The sequence below is a fragment of the Phaenicophaeus curvirostris genome, chromosome 7 (genome assembly GCF_032191515.1).
Source record: "Phaenicophaeus curvirostris isolate KB17595 chromosome 7, BPBGC_Pcur_1.0, whole genome shotgun sequence".
In the NCBI taxonomy this organism is placed as follows: Eukaryota; Metazoa; Chordata; class Aves; order Cuculiformes; family Cuculidae; genus Phaenicophaeus; species Phaenicophaeus curvirostris.
In genome coordinates, this window is record NC_091398.1 from 14087228 (window position 1) to 14111537 (window position 24310).

Here is a 24310-nt window from a genome sequence, read left to right on the forward strand (position 1 = left end):
AGTCAACTATTAAGTGCTATAAAACTACTGCACTTCTCTGGTGATGTCTGACTTCTGGGCCTTAAGTAAGTAGGGGAGAGAAAGGTAAGCACCATTATTGTCTTTAAGAGGAGAAAATAGTTTTGGTCTTTGAACACAACATAGGATGTTTTCACCCTTCTTGAGAAATGAAAATGGTAGTAGTTTATTTTATGTATATTTAAAATGTTGATCGTATGTTGTCTGATTTCAAAAGAAAGAAGTCACCTGTGATCAAGTCAATTGATCTGTCAAGAAATTTCTGCCTCACTTGGTCTGGTTTGCCTCTCTCTCTACTTTAGCTTAATTGGGTGTAACATGTCTAAAAATGCATTTTATTTGCTGAAGTACATATTCTGGGAACCTAGAAAGGCAAACAAATGTAATCAAACGTCTTACTTGTCTCGCACATTCCAACAGGATTCAAGAATGAGATTGGAGTTTATAAAAATTTCTTTTACATTTGTAATTAATTTTAGAGTTCTTTTTGTTTTGTGGAAGTGTTTTTAATTATTAAAAAAGGGGCACATGTAGCTGAAATACAACACACTGATGTAGTTTATCGATGGCAAAGTTTGTTCAGATTTGATATTTTGGCAGGCAAATGCTGCTTCTACTTTCATGTGATTTATAAAGTAGATGTGCTAACACTGAAGTGTATGCTCTTCATTTCACGCAAGCACTCCTACTGCCTTCAAGATCTGGACTCTCTAGAGTTTTGGATGTAAAAATGTAGACTGTACATATAAGAATAATGCCTTTCATAACTTTTTGGTGGGGGGTTCATGGGTATGGTGTTAGGATGTTGCACAATGACAGCCAGTTTGGTAAAACATGTAAATACATACTTAAATTTGGGACCACGAATACCCTAGTACAAGAGTATAGTGTGCTTATCCCTATGGGTAATTTAAAGGTTAGACATTACACTGTACTGGATAGCCTGTCATCTCATGGTAAGTATCAGGTGCTAATAGATTATGCATGCTGGATCTTTCTTATTTGAGTGAGCAAATTCTAACAAGTGAGTTATAGTTTCAGTGAGTTTAGCCTGTGTATTTTCACATTCATCCGCTTGCTTTATTTTATGTACCTGTGGTGGAGAGAAAAAAACGGGGAAGACATGAGACAAGCCATGTATTTGTATATCTGTCTTTTAGATTGCTACACGTAGCTTTCACTAAGCACATATCTTTAATTCATTTTCTTAGAATCTTATGATTTCATTGATTTCCCTACATGGACTTTTCTGTCAAGCTATGCAGAGGTATATATATATATACTGCTGCATCCATCTCAGGAGTAACTGTGTAAGCAAATTCACATGCCTCTGTGAATGTTCAGCTGAACTGCTGTCTTGCAGAACCCAAGGTTGAGTCCAAGCTCTAAACCTTAGTAAGGAAGAAAATAGAACAGTGAAAAAGAAACAGTATTTTTTTTTTCAAGGACTTCAATAAAAGCTGTGGCATTGTAGTCTTTGATGAAGGAGTTGTTAAAGCAAACCTATATCCCATCATTTCAAATATTTCTAGGTTATTTAGACACTGAAACATGAAGTTAGAGCTTTCACCAGTCAAAATGATGAGCAGCGCATTTACAGTAGACTCAATAACTATAGATCATTGAATATTTATGCTTCAGAATTTGCCAGTATTCTGTCATGTTTATGACCAACAATGACTTTCACTGGAAAAATGTAATAAAGTGAAAGTTTGGGTTAGCTTAGATTTAATAATTAATTTATTGTTTAAGTTTTAGATTTCCAATAGATTTTCCAACAGTTTCCAACTATTTAATTTTTATTTCTTCTAGCAAATTTCCTTTTTTTTCCCCACTAAAACCTATATGTGTAGCCTTTGGAGTCTTGTGTCACTTAGATCTGTTATACCTAGTGTTTCTTGACTGTAATATTAACTGAAAAGTATTTACTATACTGAATTAATAATTATACATTTATGTTTAAAAATATAATGTAGTATAGAGTGTTAATGAAATAAATCCTGAGGGGGACATTCAGTTTCTATTGTTATCAGGCACATGATTACTTTTGCTTTCAGGACTGTATAAAGAAGCAGATTCATGATTATGCTTCCTTTTTTTCTTCCTTCTGAGTTCAAAAAGAAATAATGTCAGCTCAGCTGAAAACTTTAGTTCAGTTCGAAGATTTTAGAAAATACACTTGTGAGCAATTGCAATCAATGAATCTTGGGAAGAGTTTAGTGTAAACATCTGCTCTCTCTGACCCGAGGTTAGGCACTATGGAATGTGTAGTAATCCTGTCTGTAAACACTGGACTCTTCAGCAGCGAAGGATCCCGTACTTAAAATGGCAATAGGGGCTGTTTACACCCTGTTACAATTTTGCATTTACTGGAGTTACTCCTGCTTTATCTTGAGCAGAGAGCTTGCTGTTTTCTGGAGTTTCTCTGTACTTGGCACCAAAGCTGTTATGTTGTTTTATGCAATTCTGTTTAGTTTCACCTCTGAAATGCACCCAGTAGTTTGTTCCAGTTAAAAGGCTTAATTTGAATGGTTCGATAAGCCTTTGTCTAGAAATTGTGGGTTTACACTTTGGTTTGTTTCATTATAGGATGCCAAATGCCATCTGTTCAGTTCAAATGGATCCAGACTGGCAGGGTAAGGATTTTTCTAGTTTTTCTCTAGCTTTTCTCAGGAGACATTTCTGTGTATTTGGACAGAAACTAACAAACTGCAGTGAAGTCGTACCATTTTCTGAATCTCTCTGCTGCTACACCTAAGTGACAAATTACACACTTGTGCTACCCTATCTTTAATTTTTTTTATCTGTTCTGGCACCTTCCCTGCCATTACCACCTTGGCTTATGGAATGACCAGGTGAAGAGGTGCATGTTCCCTAATTTATAACATAGGATAAGGTTTTTTTCACATATTCTAGAGCAGGCATGAAGGATGGTCATACACTTCTTTTTGAGTGCAAAATAGCAGATGCTTCATCTGCTGCATAACAAGTAGTGCAAAATTCAACCAAGCAAGTAACCAGCTGGAGATGTCAGGAAACAATTCATTCTTTCCTGTATGTGTAGGAATTGCTTTGTCAGCTTCTTAACAAAGGGTGTTTATGAGCCTGGAGGTGAAATTTAACCCACTGCAGAATGACTACATGCTGATTTTCTGCCCAAAGGAGAAGCTCCATTCCTATGAGAAATGACACAATTTGGCGCCCCTAAGTAGCCTCTCATAAATAATAATCTTAAATTATTTTTTTATTTTATTTGGACTTTTTTTCTTTGTCTGCTGTTTTACTTGTGTATTGCTTGGTAGACGCTGAGTGCCCTGCTTTGTGGCCACATTTTGTCTGTAAGGATGGGCTGAATGGCAGCTGGCTACTAAAACACATTCCCTCCACTTAGAAAGTCATCTTGCACAGGGAAGGTATTTGAGTTGGATTGTGTGCATGTTTCTAGCATTTCTATTTGGAAACAAGCATTTGGAAGTTTACCCATAGCCTACTGAAAGCTGTAGTAATCTTTCTGTTACTTTCAAAAGAGCTTTGGATCCATTTACTGAAGAAAGAGTACTGCTGATGCCTAGAAGTCAAAACTAATTTTTTACATTGTATGACGTGCTACAGTACATCTCCAAATAATATCTCAAAACATAATATGACAAGAGCAGGACTAAACAGATGGTGTAGCAGATACTGGCTTATTTCTATATCTTAGGCAGCATCTGGCAACCAGCAGAGCATGTAATTTGCTGACTATTACCATTAGTCTGGTACATTTGTTGGAAACCATTGCACACAGATTGGCGTATTTCCAGATTAAACAGGTAGAGAGTTTTGTGAGTTATTTCTACTCAATTATGCATATTTGTTGCTTATCTTTGACCTTAATCAACTGTGAGTAACTCTTCCTCTCTGAAATACAGGGAGAAAGAGTCTCTGAGGACAGGAGAAAAACTAATAAATCCCTTTCTAGATTCTAAAGCTATCGCAAACAAGCTTTTTTTGTCTTGAAGTTCAGGTATGTGTGTAAAGCACTGGATGTAGGTCATGTTCGGAAGCCCTTACTTCTCACTCAGGAAAATGAATTTTAGTGATGTGAAAGGAATCAGCTGAAACCATGTAACGGTACGGGATCTAGTCAAGCAGCTTGTGTGGGATTAATAAACAGAGATGTCAAAAGCCAGTTGCTCTGGTAAATTGCTTGTCTTCTTCTGAGAGAGTCCCAGATGTTATCTTGACAGAAATTTTGTTTAATGCTTGAAACAATGTGCATCCAAAACAATAACCCTACTGTGCAGACTGACAAACTATTCCTCTAGAAGAACATCTCTGATCAGGAAACTGTTTTACTTGAAGAAATATTATTTATTATGACCTTGGCTAAAAGTATGCACAGTGCATATCCTTTTTTCCTGGTCTATGAATAGGCTTGATTCCCAAAGGAGCAGATGAGTTCTCTATATTAAATACTGTTTATACAATTTGTTGTATCATTGGTCATAATACAGCTATTTTCCTCATAAAGTTTTGGAAAAAAAAGAAAATATTTTTTCAGTTTTTCAAAAATTTCCTTCAAAGTATGTGGGTTTTGTTCAAGTCCAAATTTGTTTGGTTTTCTTTCCTTTTTAAAAAAAAACAAACATGAACAACTCTATTGTAATTTGTGTTTATTTTCTTTCACAGAGGCTTTCAATGATGTTCAGAGCTCCGTCTACAGAACAGCCCTAAAACTACGCTCAATACAAAGTCTGTGCCAGTGTTAGTAGATTAAGAGAATCCTGTGCTTTGGCAGGGAGAATGTAAAAACTTTGTGTTGCTGTCATCATGAGTTATTATGCTACTTTGGTCTCTTATTTTCCACCTGAGAATCTCAAAATCCATCATGAATAGTAAGAGCTACACAGTAGTTCATATATAGATTGATTTCTTTCCCCCTTTTGAATGTCAGTGGAAACGCATTAGTAAAATTCTAAAGGCATCAGAGAGTCAAATTATTATTACAATCTGCAACAGTGCTATGTAGGCATCACTGGCAATTATGAATCCTTATCTATATAGATATTAAATGTCATATAATGATATTAATGATATTAAATGTCAAATTCTCTAGTATTTCTTAGGATATTATTTATTTGGAATAATCAGGGACCATAAAAAAGGTATTGGTAGGCATTATTATTAATACTATAAGTATTTATAGGAACAAAATAAAATACAGTGGGCCAGAACCCTTGTGGTTAACACTCATTCTCCCTGTCTTTGAAGTGAGTGCAAGCAAAGAATTACAGAACAAAGCTCTGGTCACCTAGCTCTCTTTGTAATTACTGGATGTAAATTCTTGATTTTTTCAAGTGAGACAGTCTGTTGCTGAGCACACACAACATAACAAGTGAAGTTTTCTGAGCACCACAGAAAAGATGATTAGTTTATTGGCCTTGGCTATATTTTTCCACTTGGGCTTGCTCTTCTATGAGGGTATGTAGTCTGATCACTGCCCTGATATGGAAAATCTGCCTGGTGCCATGTGTTACAGCATAGAAGTACCAGCTCACACAGGTACTGGTTTTCATTAGCTCTGTTGCCTAGTCCTCCATGTCTCCTCTAGGCACTCATAGCATCTATCCCAGTTCTCTACTCCTCCTTGGACACTGGTGACCAGAATTTCACGTGGGTTTCCAGACTGAGATTCACCAGTGTCTCGCAATTGCTATTTTCCCTTCTGCTCTGGGAAGGTTCTCTGCTTCTTTAGCAATGTACAGGCTTTCAGACTGTTACAATCTTTCTCTTCTGATGCTAATTCTAATAGATCATGCCTTTGAGGTACTGAATGTGACTTTTAAGAAGGCACAGCTCTCTCTTCCCACTGGATTTTAGTTACTCCGTAGAACATGTATAACAGCCTGTGTGTCCCTTTCTTGGCCACAGCACACATTCCCCTTCTCTTTGTATTTGTGCATGAGCAGAAAGCCTACATGAAAGCAGAAATTGTTTCCACAGTCCCAGGTGAGCTTTATTTTGAAGAACTGAACGGTGCATAGTTTTACACTATCTATACATAGAATGAAAATTATGCCTATAATTTGGGTTTCCTGCTCTTCCTTCCAACTGTCATGGTCCACTCATAAGTGGATGAGTGATGGCTCCTTTCATTTATGATTTCAGAGTGCAAATAATTCAAAGCGAGTCAAGGGAGTCAAATTTCGATCTAAACTGGCACTTTATTAATTATGCCCATAAAGCGACTTAGGATAGAAAGAGACAGGGAACAAGGAAAGAGAAGGGGAGAAGAGGGAAGGAAAAGGGGTTCATAGCTACCACCATGGGTCCACAGATGTCCGGTGTCTCTGAGAGTCCTGGTCCAGAAGGCATTCCGTTGTTTCGGTCTTTCATGGAGGTGATCCCACAGTGGAGGGGTCTTCTTCTGTCTTGGTCTTCTGTTATCCCCTCTTAATTCAGCTGCTCCGGAGCTGTCTTTTATGCTAGTCAATACACCTGTGACCCGCCTTTGCCTGTGGAGATGTGCCAGTCTCCACCTAACAGGCCACACATGCCAAGAGAGGAGTGTCTGCAGGTCTCCTCCCCTTGCGCATGTGCTCCTTCTGGCGGCGGTGGCCGACCTGGGGTCTCCCGATGAAGGCCAGTAGTCATCATCACCTTGTGTGCATGCTCTGTTGGCTATGGGTCTGTGGTAAGTCCCGTCATTAATCTTCCTGTCTTTTCCTCCTTGCTTCATGGATCTTTCACAATGGTGGGGAGCAAAGAGGCTTGAAGACACGTACAAAACATTTTTGAGATAAGGAGGCAGGTACAGGTAGTTAGGTCCAAAGCATTCATTCCGTACCAGCTCTGGCCATTTTTCTGAGTTCTGCATTTGTGATTTATACAGTCAAGTTCTGAGGCTAAAAATGAGAAAATGTTGAGACAGAAATCAATCCTTTGACTGACTCTTACACTAATCTAAAATCACATCCAAGTAGTTTTAGTTAAGATGTTCTATATTTGTAGTTGCACAAGTGTTTGCTATGTCCATAGAACCAGCAAGATCTTTCCCAGATTATTTCCTTTATATGTTGTGTAATGTCTGAGACTTCATTTTACAGACTTGGCTTAGGTAGGCACTTCTAATAAGCAAATGTTTGGCTTCCGTTCATGAAAAGGCAGGGATCTTCATTCATTTCTCCCTTAATTTTCCCACAGTAGATTTGATTGATGTTTCTCTGATTCGGCATGTCCTATCAAGTGAACAGATCCAGAGGGGAAAGCAGATTTCTCTCAAAGTGCAGCAGATCTCCAGAATGCTAATTGAACTGTTCCAGAGAGTCAGATCAGAAAAACCAGGCCAGGTAGATCCAAGAGCTGCTGAATTCACATTGAGCCTGCTAGCTGCCATGTATGACAGGTGAGAGGAAGCACAATTCTAAATCCAGTACTGCTAGACCAAGTCTATTTCTACCACTCATGATTTCTGTATGAAACTCCTAATTTTGAGACATTTTGCTTGGTATACACAAAGACAGTGATTCAGCTACAGGAATATGAGGCACACAGCTTCATCAGAGAAACAATGGACAGGTGTTTCCAAAATTATCTGGAAGTCCAGATGTCTGCCAGTCCATGCTATCTTTTTCTGTGAACAGCTTTACCTAGAGTAACTCTTATTTTGACTGCCAAGACATTTTGATACACTCCTGAAAAAGAATCTGTATTTGTCTTTGAATCACAGTATCCATGGATAGGTCAAGAATTTGCCAGTCACTTCTCCTTATTCATTTTTCTCCAGCTTAAAATGTTCATCAACCGACTGTGAAAAAACCTACCATCTCACAAGTAACCTGATCCTCTAGCTCCTATGAACAGCAAATGGTTTCTGGGAATAATAAGAAAGCAGCTTGCAGAGTGTACTTTTCTCATGTATTGTTTGTGAATAATGAATTAATTCACTAAAGGCAGGATTGGTTTGTGATTGTACCAGATTTAAAAGACAAAGGCTAAATTCATTGTAGAATTTATTCACCACAGATAAAATGTATTCCCTTCTACCTCACAGCAAAGGTTTTACTGAAACTGAGTGAGATGTAAGTGTTCTGCAGGACTTTTTCTTGAATCACTGTGAATTAGTAATATGATCACTACCACTTAAGGTCCCAAGTTATGAAGTTTTTTGTACTTAAATCAATTAATGCTAAGAATAAACTGCTGCATTACAAAATAAAGCTAGAAACGTATTTTGTAATTGGCGTGTCCTGTAGGGAGATTATTTAGAAGAATCTTCTTAACAGGAGTGTCTTGGTCTGTTTTTCTATTTTGTTTTAGTGTTGTTTTCTTTTTGCTGTAATTTCTTTTTTAAAAACAAATTTCATAGGATTCTTGCCATGTATATAGGATAGAAAAAGGTTTCCATAATTTTCTTCTAGTTGTGTTTTCTCTGTAGAGTGCTGTTCTCCACTGTCAGCACTAGGAAGTATTTCATGGCAGGAGCATATAAGAGCTGTTCCATGTTTATGTGATAGCTTAATTAATAAGCTTAAATAAACCATCATAAGGGGTTGTGATTGTATACTTTAGCTTCAATCTTGGACTTTTTTCTATGAAAGTTCTTGAAAAACTAAATTTATAAATTAAAAATCTGGACACTTGTAACAAACAATTTTCCATGCAGCTCACCCTTTAAAGATTGTATTGCAGCTTTATGCAGTATGCTCTGTAAAAATGCAATTTATCTAAGGATTCTTGAAAGCAATTTTATGTAATGATAGTTTGAAGTGCAATACTGCTTTACAAAATAGATATCTTAAATATAGAACTCCAGGATTTCCGGATTTGTGGTTTCCAGTTCATGTCTGCTTTGTCTTCACATCAAGAAATGTTTTTTCTTTAGGTGCCTAATTCATAAACTTGAGTTGTAAGTTAAACTGCATTCTTTATCATCTAATGGTCAAAACTAAGGTTCTATTCCTACATATATCCTTTTGGTTAAAATGAGTTGCAGTGAAATTAAAGAGAATCAGCCTAAGAGGAGCTCAGTACAGATCTGGAGCCCCAGTGAAGTTGCCTGATGATATAATACAAAAAAACAGATTGTAAACCTGCTTTCCCTTCCATATTTGTGAAGTCTTTACACAAATCAATGGTAGATTTTTTTCAGGGCATGTATTGTAAATGTAAAAACATATTTTACTTAGAAAAATGAGGTCTTTGAAGGAGATGCTGTCTTTTTGGTTTATGATTGCACTCTGTCTTTATTGTTGAGTCTGTAGTTATATTCAGTGACAAAGATTCCTAGACATAAAATATCACTAAAGTGCAATATCTGTTTTATAGATATAAAAAGTTATGAGTTTTGAGGTTGTCTTCCAACATGGCAATTTTTTTTTTCTTCAGCTGATTCAGGTTTTACACTCTTGGTGAATCTAGTGTAACTTATTTTGTTTTCCTAGGTCTGGAACAGGCTATATCAAGACTAGATCTGCTGCAGCTGCCCTAATTGCCCTTTCAGGAGACACTCTACTGGCTAAATACAAAGGTGGGAAATGTATGATTTTATCCACTGTCTAAAACACTGAACATTGAGAAAAATCTCCGTTGTTGTTTTTTTGGGGTTTTTTTTACTTTAGAAGAGAATACAGTTCTGCTATGCAAAAAGTAAATTAAGTTGACTGCTTAGTTGTAGAGCAAAGCTGATGCAGAAGAGTACTTCTCCATCATTGTCCACAGCCATTGTTGCACAGGAGTCTCAGAACAAGTCATAGTATAGATTAAGATAAGTAGAACTTAGAAATGAAGGCCAAGTTCTGTTTGCCTAGCTGAAAAGAACAGAAAACTCCTAATTTTAAGTTTCATTGGATTAGAAACAATTTTACAGATTTGATCCTGGAAGCTTTTAGATCTCTTTCAATATTAGAAAATAAATGCTAAAAGAATTTTGCATAACAGATAAAAGTAGCCCAGCACAATGTGCAGCACAAAGATTTCTGCCTGAATTAAATGCTTAAAATGGAGAACAAATGGACCAGAAGTGGCATATTGACTTCATATTCTCCTGTTATATATTACGTATTTCCTTCCAAAACACAGTTTGGAATTAACAATTCACAATTTAAATAGGGCATATCTTGTATAATCGTATTTAAATACTTTTCTTACCACCATGAAAATGAACTCATTGTTTTCTTTATCCTTAACTATCTTAACTGCCAGGAGTAAGGAATTGCCATAATTTCCTTGCTGTCCTTCTCTTTCCTCTGCTTTCAGGAAGAAAGTATTATTACAGCAATCACTGAATGCCTGTAAGATAGCAAATAAAGAGGAACTTACTTTCCTGAGGGATTTATTTGGTAGGCTGTGATCATCATGTAGATACTTTGTGAATAAGTAGGTAGAAGACACTTCAGGCTTTGCCAGTATTCAAATTTCTTTCCTCTGGTTGTTTTCAGCTTTCTTCCAGTTTTATGCTGTCTCTGATGGGAAGGTGGCTTTGATTACACGTCGTGCCTTGAGAAGCCTACTAACAGACTTAAATCAGGTAATGTCGCCGAAGTGCTGTTACACAACAGATCTTGTAGGAGTTTCCTAATCTAGAAGAAAAAATACATGGTTGATACATTTTATGTTTATATTATGGGACTGAAGTCAGTAGGGTACTCTGTGGATACAGGGAGATACCCTGAAAAGTGGGTAAAAGAATCAAGTTCTGTGTCTTTTCTCAGCCAGGGTAGCCACTCCTGTAAGTGCCTCTGTGCATTCATTTTACCTGAGCTTACAGGTCCAGGGAACAGTTGCATACAGCTGTTGCTAAAGCAACTCCAAATTTCATGTATCTGTAGTCACTAGAACAGCAAAAACATGCCTCAGCATATGAGTATTTCCAGCATAACTGGTGTTGAAAATGGAATCTGAAAATGACCCCTGGGATTCAAACCTGGCGTCCTTCAGTATTCTAATATAGCAACATAATATATTGATCCCTTTCATTAAGTGAGCTGGAAGCAAATCATCCTGACACATACTGAACTATGAAATTGCATACTGATGGTTCGAATTCGAACAGCTTTTCTTCAAAGCAGCATGTAAATTGGGATTTCTGTACGTTCTTCACTATCTGTGTGCTGTCACCATCACAGCAGAGCAGGATGGGAGCATCTGGGGTTTTTTTTAATTGAGATGTGTCTGAGCCTTTCTTCTTGCTGCAGATCCCAGCCTTTGTGGGAGAAAGCTGCACTCTGTCTTGTGTGGAAACCGCGACTCACAGCTGTTTCCATGGGGTGAGTGAAATTCTGGTGTTCTGAGAAATTATTTTGAATGTTGCTGGTTGATTAAAATTGCAAGTGTATCACCTTCTCCAGAGGAGGGCCACAAAAATGATCAGGGGGCTGAAACACCTCTACTACAAAGAACAGCTGAGAAAGTTGGGAGTGTTCAGCCTGGAGTAGAGAAGGCTCTGGGGAGACCTTATTGTGGTCTTTCAATACTTAAAGGGGGCTTCTAAGAAAGACGGGGACAAGCTTTTTAGCAGAACCTGTTGTGATAGGACAAGGGGTGATGGCTTTGAACTAAAAGAAAGTAGATTTATACTAGAGGTAAGGAAGACATTTTTTACAATAAGGGTGGTAAAATGCTGAACAGGTTGCTCAGAGAGTCGGTGGATTTCCCATCCCTGGAAACAGTCGGGGTCAGATTGGATGGGGCTCTGAGAAACTTGATCTGTTTGGTGTCCCTGCTCACTGCACGGGGGGAAGACTACATGGCCTTTAATGGTCCCTTCCAACCCAAACCATTCTATGATCTATGATATATCATCCACCAGTGTCTACTTCTAAGGGGCAGGGCTGTTTGTCCGTCTCACAGTACAGGAGAATTTATACTTTTAGACAAGATGCTCAGTAAGATACTACTGAAGACTCTTGCATTTATTCCAAATCCTTTGCAACCCAGTAACATGTTACATGAATGGAAAATCTGTGCTAGCAGAGTCCAATATCAATGCTTTTATTAGGAATTGTAGATGAGACACCAATTCTTTTGAAGTGAATGGCTGAACTTGAGATATTTATTTTTTCCAGGTTCTGAAGTCAGCAATTGTAGAAGAAAAATTCCTGTCTTGGCTGCGATCAGAGCCTGCTGTTCTCCTGTGGCTCCCTACGTGTTACAGATTATCAGCCACAGGAATGGTTTCTCACCGAGCTAGATGTAGAGTCTGCAAAATTTCCCCTATTACAGGCCTCAGGTGGGTCAGTAATTACTGCAGTCTATAGCGTCCACATAAATAGTTCTTACCATTATTTGCCTACCCTACAGGCTCTAACTGCTCTATTAAGCAACAAACTTCAGGCATAATATAATTTAACAAGTAAGATACGGAAAGAGAGAACCATCACAGGCTAGTGCTCAAGCCTGCATCCTGTTTCACTTCAGTTCACTAGCACAGACATGACTAGGAGACTGGAAGTAAATTGGCAGTTCAGTGATAAACCTGTGTATCTCATTTCTTAGCTCCTTGTCCCATAAGCAGGTGTATTAATGGGCTCATTAAGTTAACCATCTTAGCATCTTATTCATGTAAGTAATGGTGTAAAATGGCCTAATGGTATAAGAACACAATCCATTAAATACCGACCAGGATGCTCAGAAAAGTGTTTTAGTGTTACTCTTTTCTCACTAAAAGTAAGTTTGCAGGTTTAGAGTTTTGCATTTTAGTTTTCTGCAAAGTGGCAAATCCTACATCACGTGATATTACAGTTTCATGACAGCAGCAAATATCCATAAGCAGGTGTGTAAGAAGCATGTGAAGATGTAACTGCACTCTCAAAAATGGCACCAGAACAACTCTTTCTTCCTTGGACTGAATATCGATGTAGCAAATATATAATATCAAAATTATGTGTAGGTTCTGGAGAACAGTCCACTGTCATTTGAACAAAATAACTCTTGCATTCAGAGAATGCTGAGGACAGTCATTATTCTAACAAAGATGCTTCTAAAAGAGGTGCTTCTCTGCATATCAGAACCCAGAGATGTGGATTTCTCAGTAATCAAGCTCACTTACACCAAGTTCTTACTTGTGGGGAAGTAGCTTAATCCTTCTCTTTTCCCTCACAGGTATCGCTGTCTGAAGTGCCTCAATTTTGACCTTTGCCAAGTCTGCTTTTTCACTGGCCGACTCAGCAAACCACATAAGAGGTCACATCCTGTTGTGGAACACTGTGTGCAGGTAGAGACCTATTGTACTGATTCATTCACTGTTCAGGTTCTTCTTGTAGGCAAGTAGGCAGTAGACTCTTGAATGATGAAATTGTGTATTAGCCATAATGGCCATGACATATTAGTGTTATTAATCTGGGAACAATGAGTCAGGGAATAGAAAAAAGGGGGCTTCTAACTTTAGAAGGACTGTTCTGTTCTGAAATAACTGAATAGAGCCATGAAATGTCATAGTGCAAGTCCTCTTTCCAAGGAGTTTTATGGCAAGTTTGCCATTTGCACATCACCTTTAAACCAGTAGAAAGGGTGTGTCGCAGTGCTCCTTCCTCCCAATTCCAATGAAAACTTATTCAGAAATTAATTCAGCCTAGAGCTGTACCTGCACCAAATTTCCTCTGTTCCAGAGATTTTCCATTTTGCTGTAAAACTTTTGTATTCATTTGCCTCTTGTCATTTAGGGGCACAGAGCAAAGAGGCAGCATGGGCCCAAGGAAGCTCACCTACTTGGGCTCCGTTACAGGGGCCACTTATACTTTTATCACACTAGTGGTGAAATTCGACACTGAATTTGTGTTTGGAAGATCATCTTCTCCTTTGCACAGGAGATTCCAGATCTTGCACACAGCACCAGAAAGGGTTTTTTTGTGGACCTATATAATAGTATCATCATCTCTTCCAGTAAATGAACTGAAAAGTACCCACGAAATTTTCCCTAGTAAGCTGTACTTCATTATCTCCTTCCTGAAACCCTGCGCTTGACACGAAAGATATCTACATAGCTATTGTCTGCACCAAAACTAAAGAATGTTAGATTGCTATTGCAGTCACCCTTTGTGTGGGGGAACGTTAAACTATAGCCACTTCATTGCTCTCTTTCTGAAAACCAAACCCCATTGCTAACACTGCGAGGAGCCGTATCTGGATGTTCAATATCTGCATTAAAAATATCAGATCGATGTTCATTCCTCCAAATATTTTTCCTCATGCTCCATTAGTGAAAAAGTAGGAGAATGAAATGGCAGCTGATTTCGTGCAGAGATTTCTTACAGAAATTAAAATCAGTGTAAGTGGAAAGTGAATGGGAGCGTGTGGTTGTGGAAGCACCAGAACGTAGGGCAGGAGGGATATAACAAGGTAGGAGATGATGCAACCTAGATTAGCTGATCAGCAAGATCCCAGCACTTCCATACACACCTTTTCAGCACAACCAAATCAGGAAAACAAGAGGTAGCCTGAAATGAAGGACAAACTGCCATTTGAAAATCCCATCACAGGAGATGATGACGTGAAAGTAAACAACATAAGATGCTCAAACGAGGAGACAAAAGATCACAATCACTGCCAGCTTCTACAGGAGCTAAAGGCACATCCAAAAAACAGCACATGGTCATTCTGAGAGGAACCCAGGAGGCTTAAGGAGAACTGGCATCTCTTGTCCTCCATGTCATCATGTCCATACCATGAGTACACATACACCTTGGCATGTGGATGTTGGAAAGATGAGTTGGACAGCTATATTTTAGTGCTTGTAAGTGAGTGAGAGAATATGAGTAAGTGAAATCAGTTTTGTTTTAAAATGAAGTCCCCTTTCTCTCCTATGCTGTCTGACTTTGAGCTTTCCCACATTGTTTCCATAATATTGCAACTTGATCCCTGAACTTAAGTTTCCATTATGAAGCCCTAGTCTAACACTAGACCTGTAAATATTCATGGCCAAAATCTGTACCTAAATTAAAAAGGTAAGCTACTTACTATGACGGATACAATTTTTATACCCTTTGTGTGGGACAGAAAAGAATCAGTAGGTAAGCTACTTTTCCCATCCTCTCCACTCTTAGCAGATGCTGTCCTTGACTTCACATTGTCTTTATCAAGGAGTGGGCTGCTGAGTGGGGATTTGAAATATCAACACTATTATTCCTTACGGTGCTGACACCTTGTGGTAATGCTTTAACCATTTTGAGAAATGACTAAGAGGCACCCTGTATATATTTTCCTGTTCAGGGCTTACCCCATGATCTGCAGCACTCACGTCCTGGGGCAGAATTGGTTTGTATCCTGCTATAAAACAGCTACTGAGCTTAATTGTTGCACCTTACCCTAATGCTACTGTGACAAATGGAAGTGTGGTTTTTACTGTATTGCATGAGAGATGCACATGAAGCACAAAAGGCTGCATCTATTAGTACTTCATAAAAAGTGTTATAAAAGTACTTCTTCTCGTTGATCAAGAGGGAACTTAAGATACTAGGCATGCAGAATTATTGCTGTAACTGTGAGCTTAATCATCGTAACTGCCAAAATCCTGCATAAGGCATTTTCTAGACTGCCTGAGTTTGGCCCAGGCAGAGTATTTTGCCTGCCTAACAGAACTGGAGCCACTCTTGCCCATGTTACTTCATCATCATCCACCTCGGCCCCATTTCTAGGATTCAGACAGCAGATGTGAGCCTCTTCAGTTGCTGAACAGGTAGACCTTTGCTTTCTCCTGTCTTGCCTTTGCCTTGGATTGTGTCTACTTCCGGGCAGCATCTGTTTGAAAATTCATACCCTTCTTTTTGATCCCTCATTCCCACAGATGTCAGCAAAAGCGAATGCAAAGCACTTTCTCCGCACCATCAGGAACAACCTATTTCCAGAGCGCTGCAGAAGAAAGGAGGCTCAGAGAAGGAGGGCTCTGGAGATAGTGGAGGAGAGGCACTCCCCTATTCACAAAAAGATTTTGTGAGTTTCTGTTTCTGATGAGTTTATAATCTCTGAATATTGCTTGATCATGTCCTTTGAGTAGGTGACTTTTGTTGTGATAGACACTATGTCACGATTTTTCCATTAAAAGGGGAAAGCATAAATGGGAATTTGCTGCACATTGTTCTGTAGCTTAACCCTGATTACTGTGCTGACAACCCAATGACTGGTTGTCTTATAAAATACAACATGCTTGTGTCCTCCTTCCCTCCTTCCTTATGTCACATCTTTCTCTCCATGCCATTTTTTTATGCTCAGTCTAAGGTCAAGCATTGCAAATATTTTGTACTTGTCACAACTGCATAACTTTTTCAACACACCCTCTGTGACAAATTCATTGGAAATTAGCTGCAAATACTTTCCATGTGTGATCCACATGTGTTCACTGGCATTCTAGTCAATTTCCACTGAACTGCAATTCTGTAGGATTATTCACAATAATGAGTAGCTGATCTCACTAATCCATTTCTTTCAGATCGGTTCCTGTTTGTGTGCTTTTAGTTAATGTGTAAATTCATTATTGTTTTTCCACTGATCACAGTGGTAAATAATAAGCATTGGAGGTGATGTTGTGATTTCCACTATAGTTCTTCCTTCCTTGCTCTGAGATTTTGGTCGATATTTATGTGTAGAAACTGAAGGAGATTATTATACAAGCACTACAAGCATAGGAAAGGTGAGATTCCTTCCTAGTTGTATAAAGACCTAGTAATTCTCTTGCATCTCACATGTGTTCTCCAAATGAAGCTTCGGTGAGAGTGAAATAGGGGAAAAAATGGTCACTCATCTCTAAAAGAATTAAGTTCATCCTTGCATGAAGGAGGAGAAAAATCTGTTTATAGAACTTGATTGTACTACACTGTTAGGTAAGTACATTGTTAACAGAAACTATTTTTTTTCTATACAGTAAGGCCAATGGATGATGGTTACTCTGATACTCACGGAGAATATTATTTCCGTGGGTTTTTTTAAGGATGTTGTGAAATGCAAAACATTTTCCATTGCTAATACTTGCCCACTTGTATTCAGCAACAAAAAATGTTTCTTCATTTTGAAGGTCATTTAATCCTTCTGTGAACAATCAATATTTCTCTGTGATTTTGTGGAATTTTGCTTACCTAATGCGTGTGTAGCAGTAAGAGAAAGAAGTATTTGGGGTTGCTGTTAAAGGTGTCACTGTGGGGCTGATAGATATCTGGGCTTTTCCTAGCATAGAATGGGTTGAACACCAGGATATCTGGCCCTTTGCTGTATTTTTGTTGTTGAATTTCTGAATATATTTAGCTCTTGGCTAAAGGAAGGAAAAAAGAGAAACAGCAAATTGCACTGATAATGGCTGGAAAGAAGAACCTGTTGATGAGATTCTGTTAAAAGAGTGGAATTTGTTTTCAGGAATTTCATTCTTTCAGCCAAAATCTACCAACAGGCATAGCTAAACCATAATTCTTGCTTAGTCACATCCGTCTATCTACTTAGAGTGCATTGGTTTTATTGATCTTTCCAAGTACCAAAACCGTATAAATCTCTGTTATATTTCTCTGTTGGTATACAGTCCCCCTGTAGAACTCAGTGCTTCACCTCTACCTGGCCCCGAAAACTTGTCTTTCCCAGTGGACAGACCTGTCCTGGAGTCATCCCTGTTCATACCTGAAAACAGAGCTGTGATGCAGAAGAGAGAGAATAATAGCAAGTCACCAGAGCAAGGCAAGACTAAAGCTCAGGTGAGCAAAACACAAATCTACAATAGTGATTAAGCTATGAAGAAGGCCTGCCAAGTTAACTACCTAATTGCCTTTTAGTAACCAATGAAAAAGAAATGCAATGAGCAGCTTTGCCTTTCTGTTAATTTTTCATTTATGGAAAAAAAAGTGGAATCTAAAAAGTTAGTGAAGCTTGAATTTGATACCCTCCCAAGATTCGTGACTAAGTCCTTGATTTCCATGACCTTCAGAAGCATTTGTAAGAATACATGCTTTGTTACTTTCCCCCTGACTCCCCCAAGTTGTCTTAGAGCAGCACATTAAAGACTAGCTAAGACTGGAGTCCTCCCTATTCTAACAGTAAAAAATGCCATCATGTCCTCCTACTGCAAGCAAATGTCAAGAAAGGACGTCTTGATTCTTAATAGGCTCAGGCCACTTTTGTCACCATGGCAATAGAGAGAGGACAGAATGGGATAAACCCAGAGTAGTGTTCGCTCCAACTAAAATAGCTCATGCATAAAAGCTCTCCAGTAATCCATTTCCAGGTTTCCTGCATAGAAACAGTGCTAGAGGAGTGGGCAGGACAGTGTAGATTAAAAAAAGTACATAGCGGTTTTTTCTTTCTATATTTATTTGAGAGATTGGTATCTCTGCACATACTCAGAATACAGGGAGCACTGGATTGTGTTCAAACCAGTCTGTGTCATCCACTCATCTTGTTCTTTCCAGAAGCCAAGGGTGCAGTAACTGTGAACTAGCCTGTGCATGTCAGGTCACTCCTTTGGCTGCTACTTCTGTGCTGCCCTTTGGAAGACCTGCCAGTTAGGACTCTGCTCAAGGTATAGTGCCAGCCAGCACATATCCATAGGAGAAGTTATGGACAGACATTGCTTAAGCAGATAATTTTGATGGCTGGTATTTGTCATTTTAGAAGAAGGTGAGACAGGACTCGCATCCCTGTAGTGGGGTCACTGTAGTCACATGCATTGCTCTCTTGTTCATTTTCTCTCTGGGCTGAGAATTCATTTTGAGCAGTTTTATACTGATTTCCAACATCTTATTGTGCAGATTATTTCAATGTTGCTTAAAAAGATGCAGACTGTGAGTCCCATGATAGCTTTGAGTGGAATCCATGAACTTGGAGGTCTCGGAGACCCAGATTATAATTTCCTGGCAGTCCTGATTTCAGTCTGGCTCATACCGTGCCTCTAAAGAAGCTACCTGGAAACTGTCTCCCTGACTTCTGGGCTACTGTCCCCTGCATGGCCCAGGGACTGCTATCCATCCAAAGACCAGGAGTTTCTCTTCTCTCTTCCACACCCAGTCTGTCTCCCTCCACCTCCTTGTCCCAGAGCAGTTGTGTGATTTGGGAGAAACTGTTAGTAAATCAGAATTTTCCATTTTGCAGAAATTCTAGGGAATGAGGTTTTTGATCTAATTTAATACGACACAAATTCTCATATACTTAGAATTTGTCATAGGACAAAGAATTTGTTCTAAAGAGCAAATTATCCAGTGCATTCTAATAGCCATTAGAATTACTTTAATCCATCGGTTAATTGCAATCAGTTAAATAAAAAATTTAGTAAATCTGTAAAACAGACCAAATACCAAATATGCCATACCCTCTTACAGCAAAATCTGCGTAGAATATGAAATGCTATTGCTGATAAAGTTACGAACAGATACTTTTTTTTTATTATTACTATAGGCAAAAGCCTGTTTTGAAGCAGATGTGTTAAAAATGCATGAATCCATCAAAAGCATTCACAATGAGAGCAGGTAAGTAAATGCAGTAGTACAACTGAAGACTGCTGAGCAATGCTGCTCCAGTGAAGACCTAGAAGACACCTGATTTTTCCATGCTTTAGAGATTCTGAGATTTAAAAAGACATCATATCAAATGGGGATGAATGATAAAAATTCAGCAACAAAAATGCAAATGGAAATCACTGGAAAAACAATTTCCGGCAAAGCAAAACAGTTTGGTTTGCTTTCATCAGCATTTCTGCAATTTTCAGTTTACATTTCTAAAAGTCATTTTAAGGGAAAAAATGTCCATTCACATAAAATTATCAGAATAGCATACTTTTTCAAATTTTTCTTTTAATAGGGCTTTATCAAAACAAATGTCATAATTCTTTCTTAAAAAAAGTGCTCAAAGTCAAATAAAGACTGCAGGTTTCACAGAGTACCTATTGGTAAAAATTCTATGACTTGGATTATCACAGAAGTCCCTTCTGGTATCCAAACCTTTGACACAATAAAAAAATTAATTCCTAAACTACAAATTTATTGGATGAATTGTTTTTTGGGGGTTGGTGGTGTATGGGCAACCATGCTTACCTTTTTCTCTCACTTTTGCTTTCCCTTTCTTCCTTTTTGTAGTTATATATTGATGTGCTGTAGATACAATCATGTTTGTGACCACTGAGATCAATGGAATTACAGCAAAGTGTAGAATTTGATCCCGAATCTACTCTCTTTATTTCCTTCGGTATATTCAGTTCCCTCTGTTCCTGTATTGTTTCATTCTAATAAGCCAATGTACAATTGCTACTCCAAATTCACACAAGGACACTCCAAGACTAGAGCAAAGCAATTGCAGTTTCATTGTCTGTGTCCTTATCTCACTCTCTGTTCTCACAGGGGAAAATAAAGAGATAGGGCAAAGATCTTCAGCTTTCATTTAGTTTAGCAATAGTTGAGAGATATCTGGGAAGCCTGGTCCTGAAGTAATGCACCACCTTCTGACCCAGAGCTTATCGTATAACTGGGTGAATGAATCGTATTACTCATGGGAAGCCCTTCATTCTTATTTGTGGACCAACTTCCAGCGTTGATGTGCCTGTTCACAGAACCAGGCTCTGAGTTAGTTGAAGGGTGTCAGCATTTTACAGTAAGGGCTGATTAAATGCTCTTATAAGGGAGCTCTGTGATATTAATTTTAATTTTAAATTACCTGACTCACTGTCCCATTCAAACAAAACTCGCACAACTCAAGTGAAACTGATGGAGGTCTTGTCTGGGAGCCAATGTATACCCAAAGGAAAGTCAATCAGATAAACTTCTGGATTTAACTAGGCGAGGGAGATAACTATTTCAGCTGTGTGAAATGAAGTAGTTGGTTCATTACTGTAGTGTTTACACCTTTTCTGTCTGTCTCCACCTCAGCCATAGTGAAGACAAATCTGTATTTCTACCCTGACTTCTTAGAGAAATACCAACTCTAGAACACAGATACGGGAGGTTGTTTTGTCATGCTGTGCTCTGAGTAGGTAATTCTTTATCTCTGGTGTGTGGAGGAGGGTGGCATCTCTCTCTGCAAAAATCATAAAATCTTTTCAAGGATAAGTGGCCTGTGCAGAAACTATTGATACCAAACAAGCTGCCTAATATACCAGGAGTGAGAAGTTCAAAGGTTGGAGGCTGCTTTTACTCCTTTGTTGCCCAGGAGGAAATGATGGGAACCTTTTGCTGGTCAGCGAGTTGCCATAAATACTTTGCTTCTAGACAGAGGAACTGCTGCAACAGTTGCAGTCACCTTTGTGGGAAAGGTAAAACCCCAAGATGCAAGACTCGGCCCTGGCCACAGTTCCACTCAGCTCACGTCTTTCCTCATCTCGAATGCTCTGGTTCTTGCTAATTCCATGGATACAGACCAGTTCCTGAAATACTGGCCTCTAACCCCAAAGCTGACAAAATATTCCTTAACTAACGAAGAGGATAAAGTTTGTGCCTCGGTGTTTGCTCTTTTCCATGACTGCATATATTTGTGTGTATGTGATCTAGCAAAATTCCCACCCTTCTATATCCCTGGCAGGTACATGAAGAAGCAGTTCAGCAAATGGAAGAACAAAATGCAATTTCTTCATGACTGCCAGGAAGACAAGAACTGCAAAATAGAGGCAAAGCTCCAAAGCCTAAGAACACACCATGAAAACCTGCAAATGAAGCTGCAGCAAATGCAACAAGAAATAAAGGTACAGTGATAAATATATACCAAGAATCTTCACAGCTATGGGAAATTACTGAACGCTAACTATACTTGCCCAGAAGACCGGCACTCTTGATGCTGGTTCATGTGCATTGCAATTGTCTGCTCAGTCATCTTTGGTTTTTGTCTTCAGAGAAACAGATAGGCTCTTTGCATTTTCTTGTCATTCTGTATATATTTAGCATCTAACGCAGATACCCACATCTGGGATGTTTAGATACTACTGCAATGAAGATAATGAGAGGCTATTCCAATAAGACTGAGAAAATGGTCTCCAAAAGAAGTGTGAGATACTTGATTGTTGTCTTTTCTTTAGGGAAGAATCCTGTGTTGGCATTGAATAAATAGAATACTCTTTTGTAATTCCTAATTGCTGTCTTGTACTCAAATGCAATACAGACCTCTTACAGAAAATATTTTGTTTCTTTTCAACTGTATTGACTATTGTTCATTTTGAGAATCTCTGAGGTTCTAAAGAGGTCTTTATTTCACAGGAATGCATACATATTTGCCATCTACTGCATTTTTGTAGCATTTTCTGCAGTGCTGTTTTTACAGTGTTCTTCAGGGATCTGCAGTGCACAATTGATCAACTTTATATCCCTTGTACACAGAGTCCAGTGTGACCTGGTATGTCACACCTGTGTGTACGCTGCGACACTGGCCTGTCGCACTGTGCAGGACTGGCTGTAAACCCAGCGTCCAGTGCATGCACAGCCAGCTCAGTGCACCCCAGTTACATCAGACTCAGCACGCATGCAGTGGGTGGTATTTGCCGTCATAGTTCTGCTAGAATGTTTCAAGCACAATTGTGGCACTGACAACTGACCTAGTTTTGGAATTTCAAATGTTAACAGGTTTGAGTTGTTTAGTATCACATATATTTTTCCCGTAGTTTAATGCTTCTAGAAGAAATATGCATATTTACTCTTGGAACATTATTATTCCCACTTTTCAATGGCATGAGAACATGTAATGTCTTCAGACTGGAATTGTGAAAAGAACGGCCAGATGGATTTGTCCAAATTTAAACAAAGTTTTTTATTTTATTGCAGCAAAGTATTTTCTTTATGATAAGGATTGGTTTAGTTCACTAGAAATTTATTTATTTTATTTTAGTACTACCCAAAATATCAATTCTTTTTACAATATAGTTTCTATCTTTTGTCTGTTGTAGACAGTGTCACAGTCACCAGAACATCCTTTTGCACAGTGTCAGAACATGAGGCCAAGAAATCCACATGCGCCACCAGAAAGGAAAATGCAGAGCGGATTAAATCCTGCCCACATAAGGCCTGCTTCCAGAACATGTGAGAACTGGAAATCTTTGAATCCCTCCAACTCGGCAACTAGAATGCAGTTGCTACAGACACGCAAGGTTCCCATTGAAGCGGACTTCATGTTTGCAGGAGACCCATTGGAGTCAGTGTCCCTGCAGACTGACAGGCCTTTTATGGAACAGGATAAAAAAGCAAAAGAGAATCAAACGTATCTGCCTGAATTGACAGAAAACTTCCCCGGGGGCATCACAGAGAATACTGTTCTTGCTCCCACTGCAGTGCAGATGCCCCTTGATGAGAAGGGACTCAGTGAGGAAGTGGAACTGCAGCACTTAGTTATGAAACTGAAGGATGCGTTGTCTTTCCAAGCCCAGCCAGGTACAAATTCTCCCTGTTATCTTGACACTGTCTTCTCACCTTCATCCAGTTTACTCTAATAATACTGTTCATAATCATTTAGCCCTCAGAGGAAGCTCAGAGTCTTGCCTTTGCCATTGTAGAAGTATTGCAGCTCTATACTGTAAGGTAGAATGTATTCCTGTGGTGGAAGGTGGAAGGTAGCCCCTAAAGCTGAACTAATTTGAAACAGTATGAATCTAAGCACATAAGAGGAAATCAGTCTCAGGAGTCAATTAAGGAGCAAACTTATACTGGTGAGGGCACTGGAGGTCTTCTCTGTTGCCAGTGGCAGTGTAACTATGTCTCTAGTCCCTTGCAGACTTCCAGCAGTGCAAAATCTCTTTGTAATCAGCGGTCTTGCACAGCAGAGTTCTGTTCAACACTTAGGATGCCTCACTTTTGATAATGAGGATGTAATAAGAATAACAGAAGAAGCTGCTGTTTCTACGGAGTTATATTAAATTAGAGATTTATAAAGAATTTTTCAGGGCTCTGGCAGTATCTAGATCCTCTGAAAGACTTAAAATCTGTTCTACTTTTCAGCTCTACAGTCTGCTTTGCAGCAGCAGTTCTTCTCTACAGCTGACCATGTTTGCAGATCTTTTTCTGACCTCATCAACCAAGTAACTTCACCAGCTTGCAGATGATGGAAACTACTATTCACCTTACAGCTTCAGAACTGTTGAAGGTAGTTGATGCCATGTCAGACTTTTTTAAAATGTCTCTGAAGTTACATAACAACAACCTAGCATAACAGATTTCTCCATTTACTGCCTTTACCAGGAACCATAAATAGTGTTAGAGAACAATGTTCCTTTTCTTCTGGTGGTTTCCAGCTCCTGTGCAGTAGATGTTGGCCCACCTGACAAGAATGAGCACATCTTTATTAACGTTACACTGGCCTTCACAACTGTCCTGCCCTCTCCTCTCTTCTTGCTGCTATATAATCAGTGATGGCTTGTGTTTCAGGAACATTTATTTTT

The 24310-nt window shown here is 38.8% G+C and overlaps 1 protein-coding gene across 1 annotated transcript; it reads left to right on the plus strand.

The window, feature by feature from the left end:
- Window positions 1-2536: 2536 nt before the first annotated feature.
- DYTN (dystrotelin) lies at window positions 2537-24200 on the plus strand. Its single transcript, XM_069861774.1, has 14 exons — window positions 2537-2654; window positions 4690-4764; window positions 7204-7405; window positions 9444-9529; window positions 10440-10528; window positions 11196-11267; window positions 12066-12229; window positions 13102-13213; window positions 15782-15927; window positions 17501-17669; window positions 19363-19433; window positions 21475-21634; window positions 22826-23306; window positions 23871-24200. Exons 1-14 carry the CDS (start codon window positions 2609-2611, stop codon window positions 23972-23974), a joined length of 1977 nt encoding a protein of 658 aa, XP_069717875.1. The 5' UTR covers window positions 2537-2608; the 3' UTR covers window positions 23975-24200.
- The last annotated feature ends 110 nt before the right edge of the window (window positions 24201-24310 follow it).

Excerpts from the sequence above, each read along its gene's own strand:
- DYTN (XM_069861774.1), top strand. The coding sequence starts at position 2,609 with ATGCCAAATGCCATCTGTTCAGTTCAAATGGATCCAGACTGGCAGG. Across the intron at positions 4,765-7,203 it reads AATACAAAGTCTGTGCCAGT|TAGATTTGATTGATGTTTCT; the intron begins GTTAGTAGATTA and ends ATTTTCCCACAG. Across the intron at positions 23,307-23,870 it reads GTCTTTCCAAGCCCAGCCAG|CTCTACAGTCTGCTTTGCAG; the intron begins GTACAAATTCTC and ends TCTACTTTTCAG.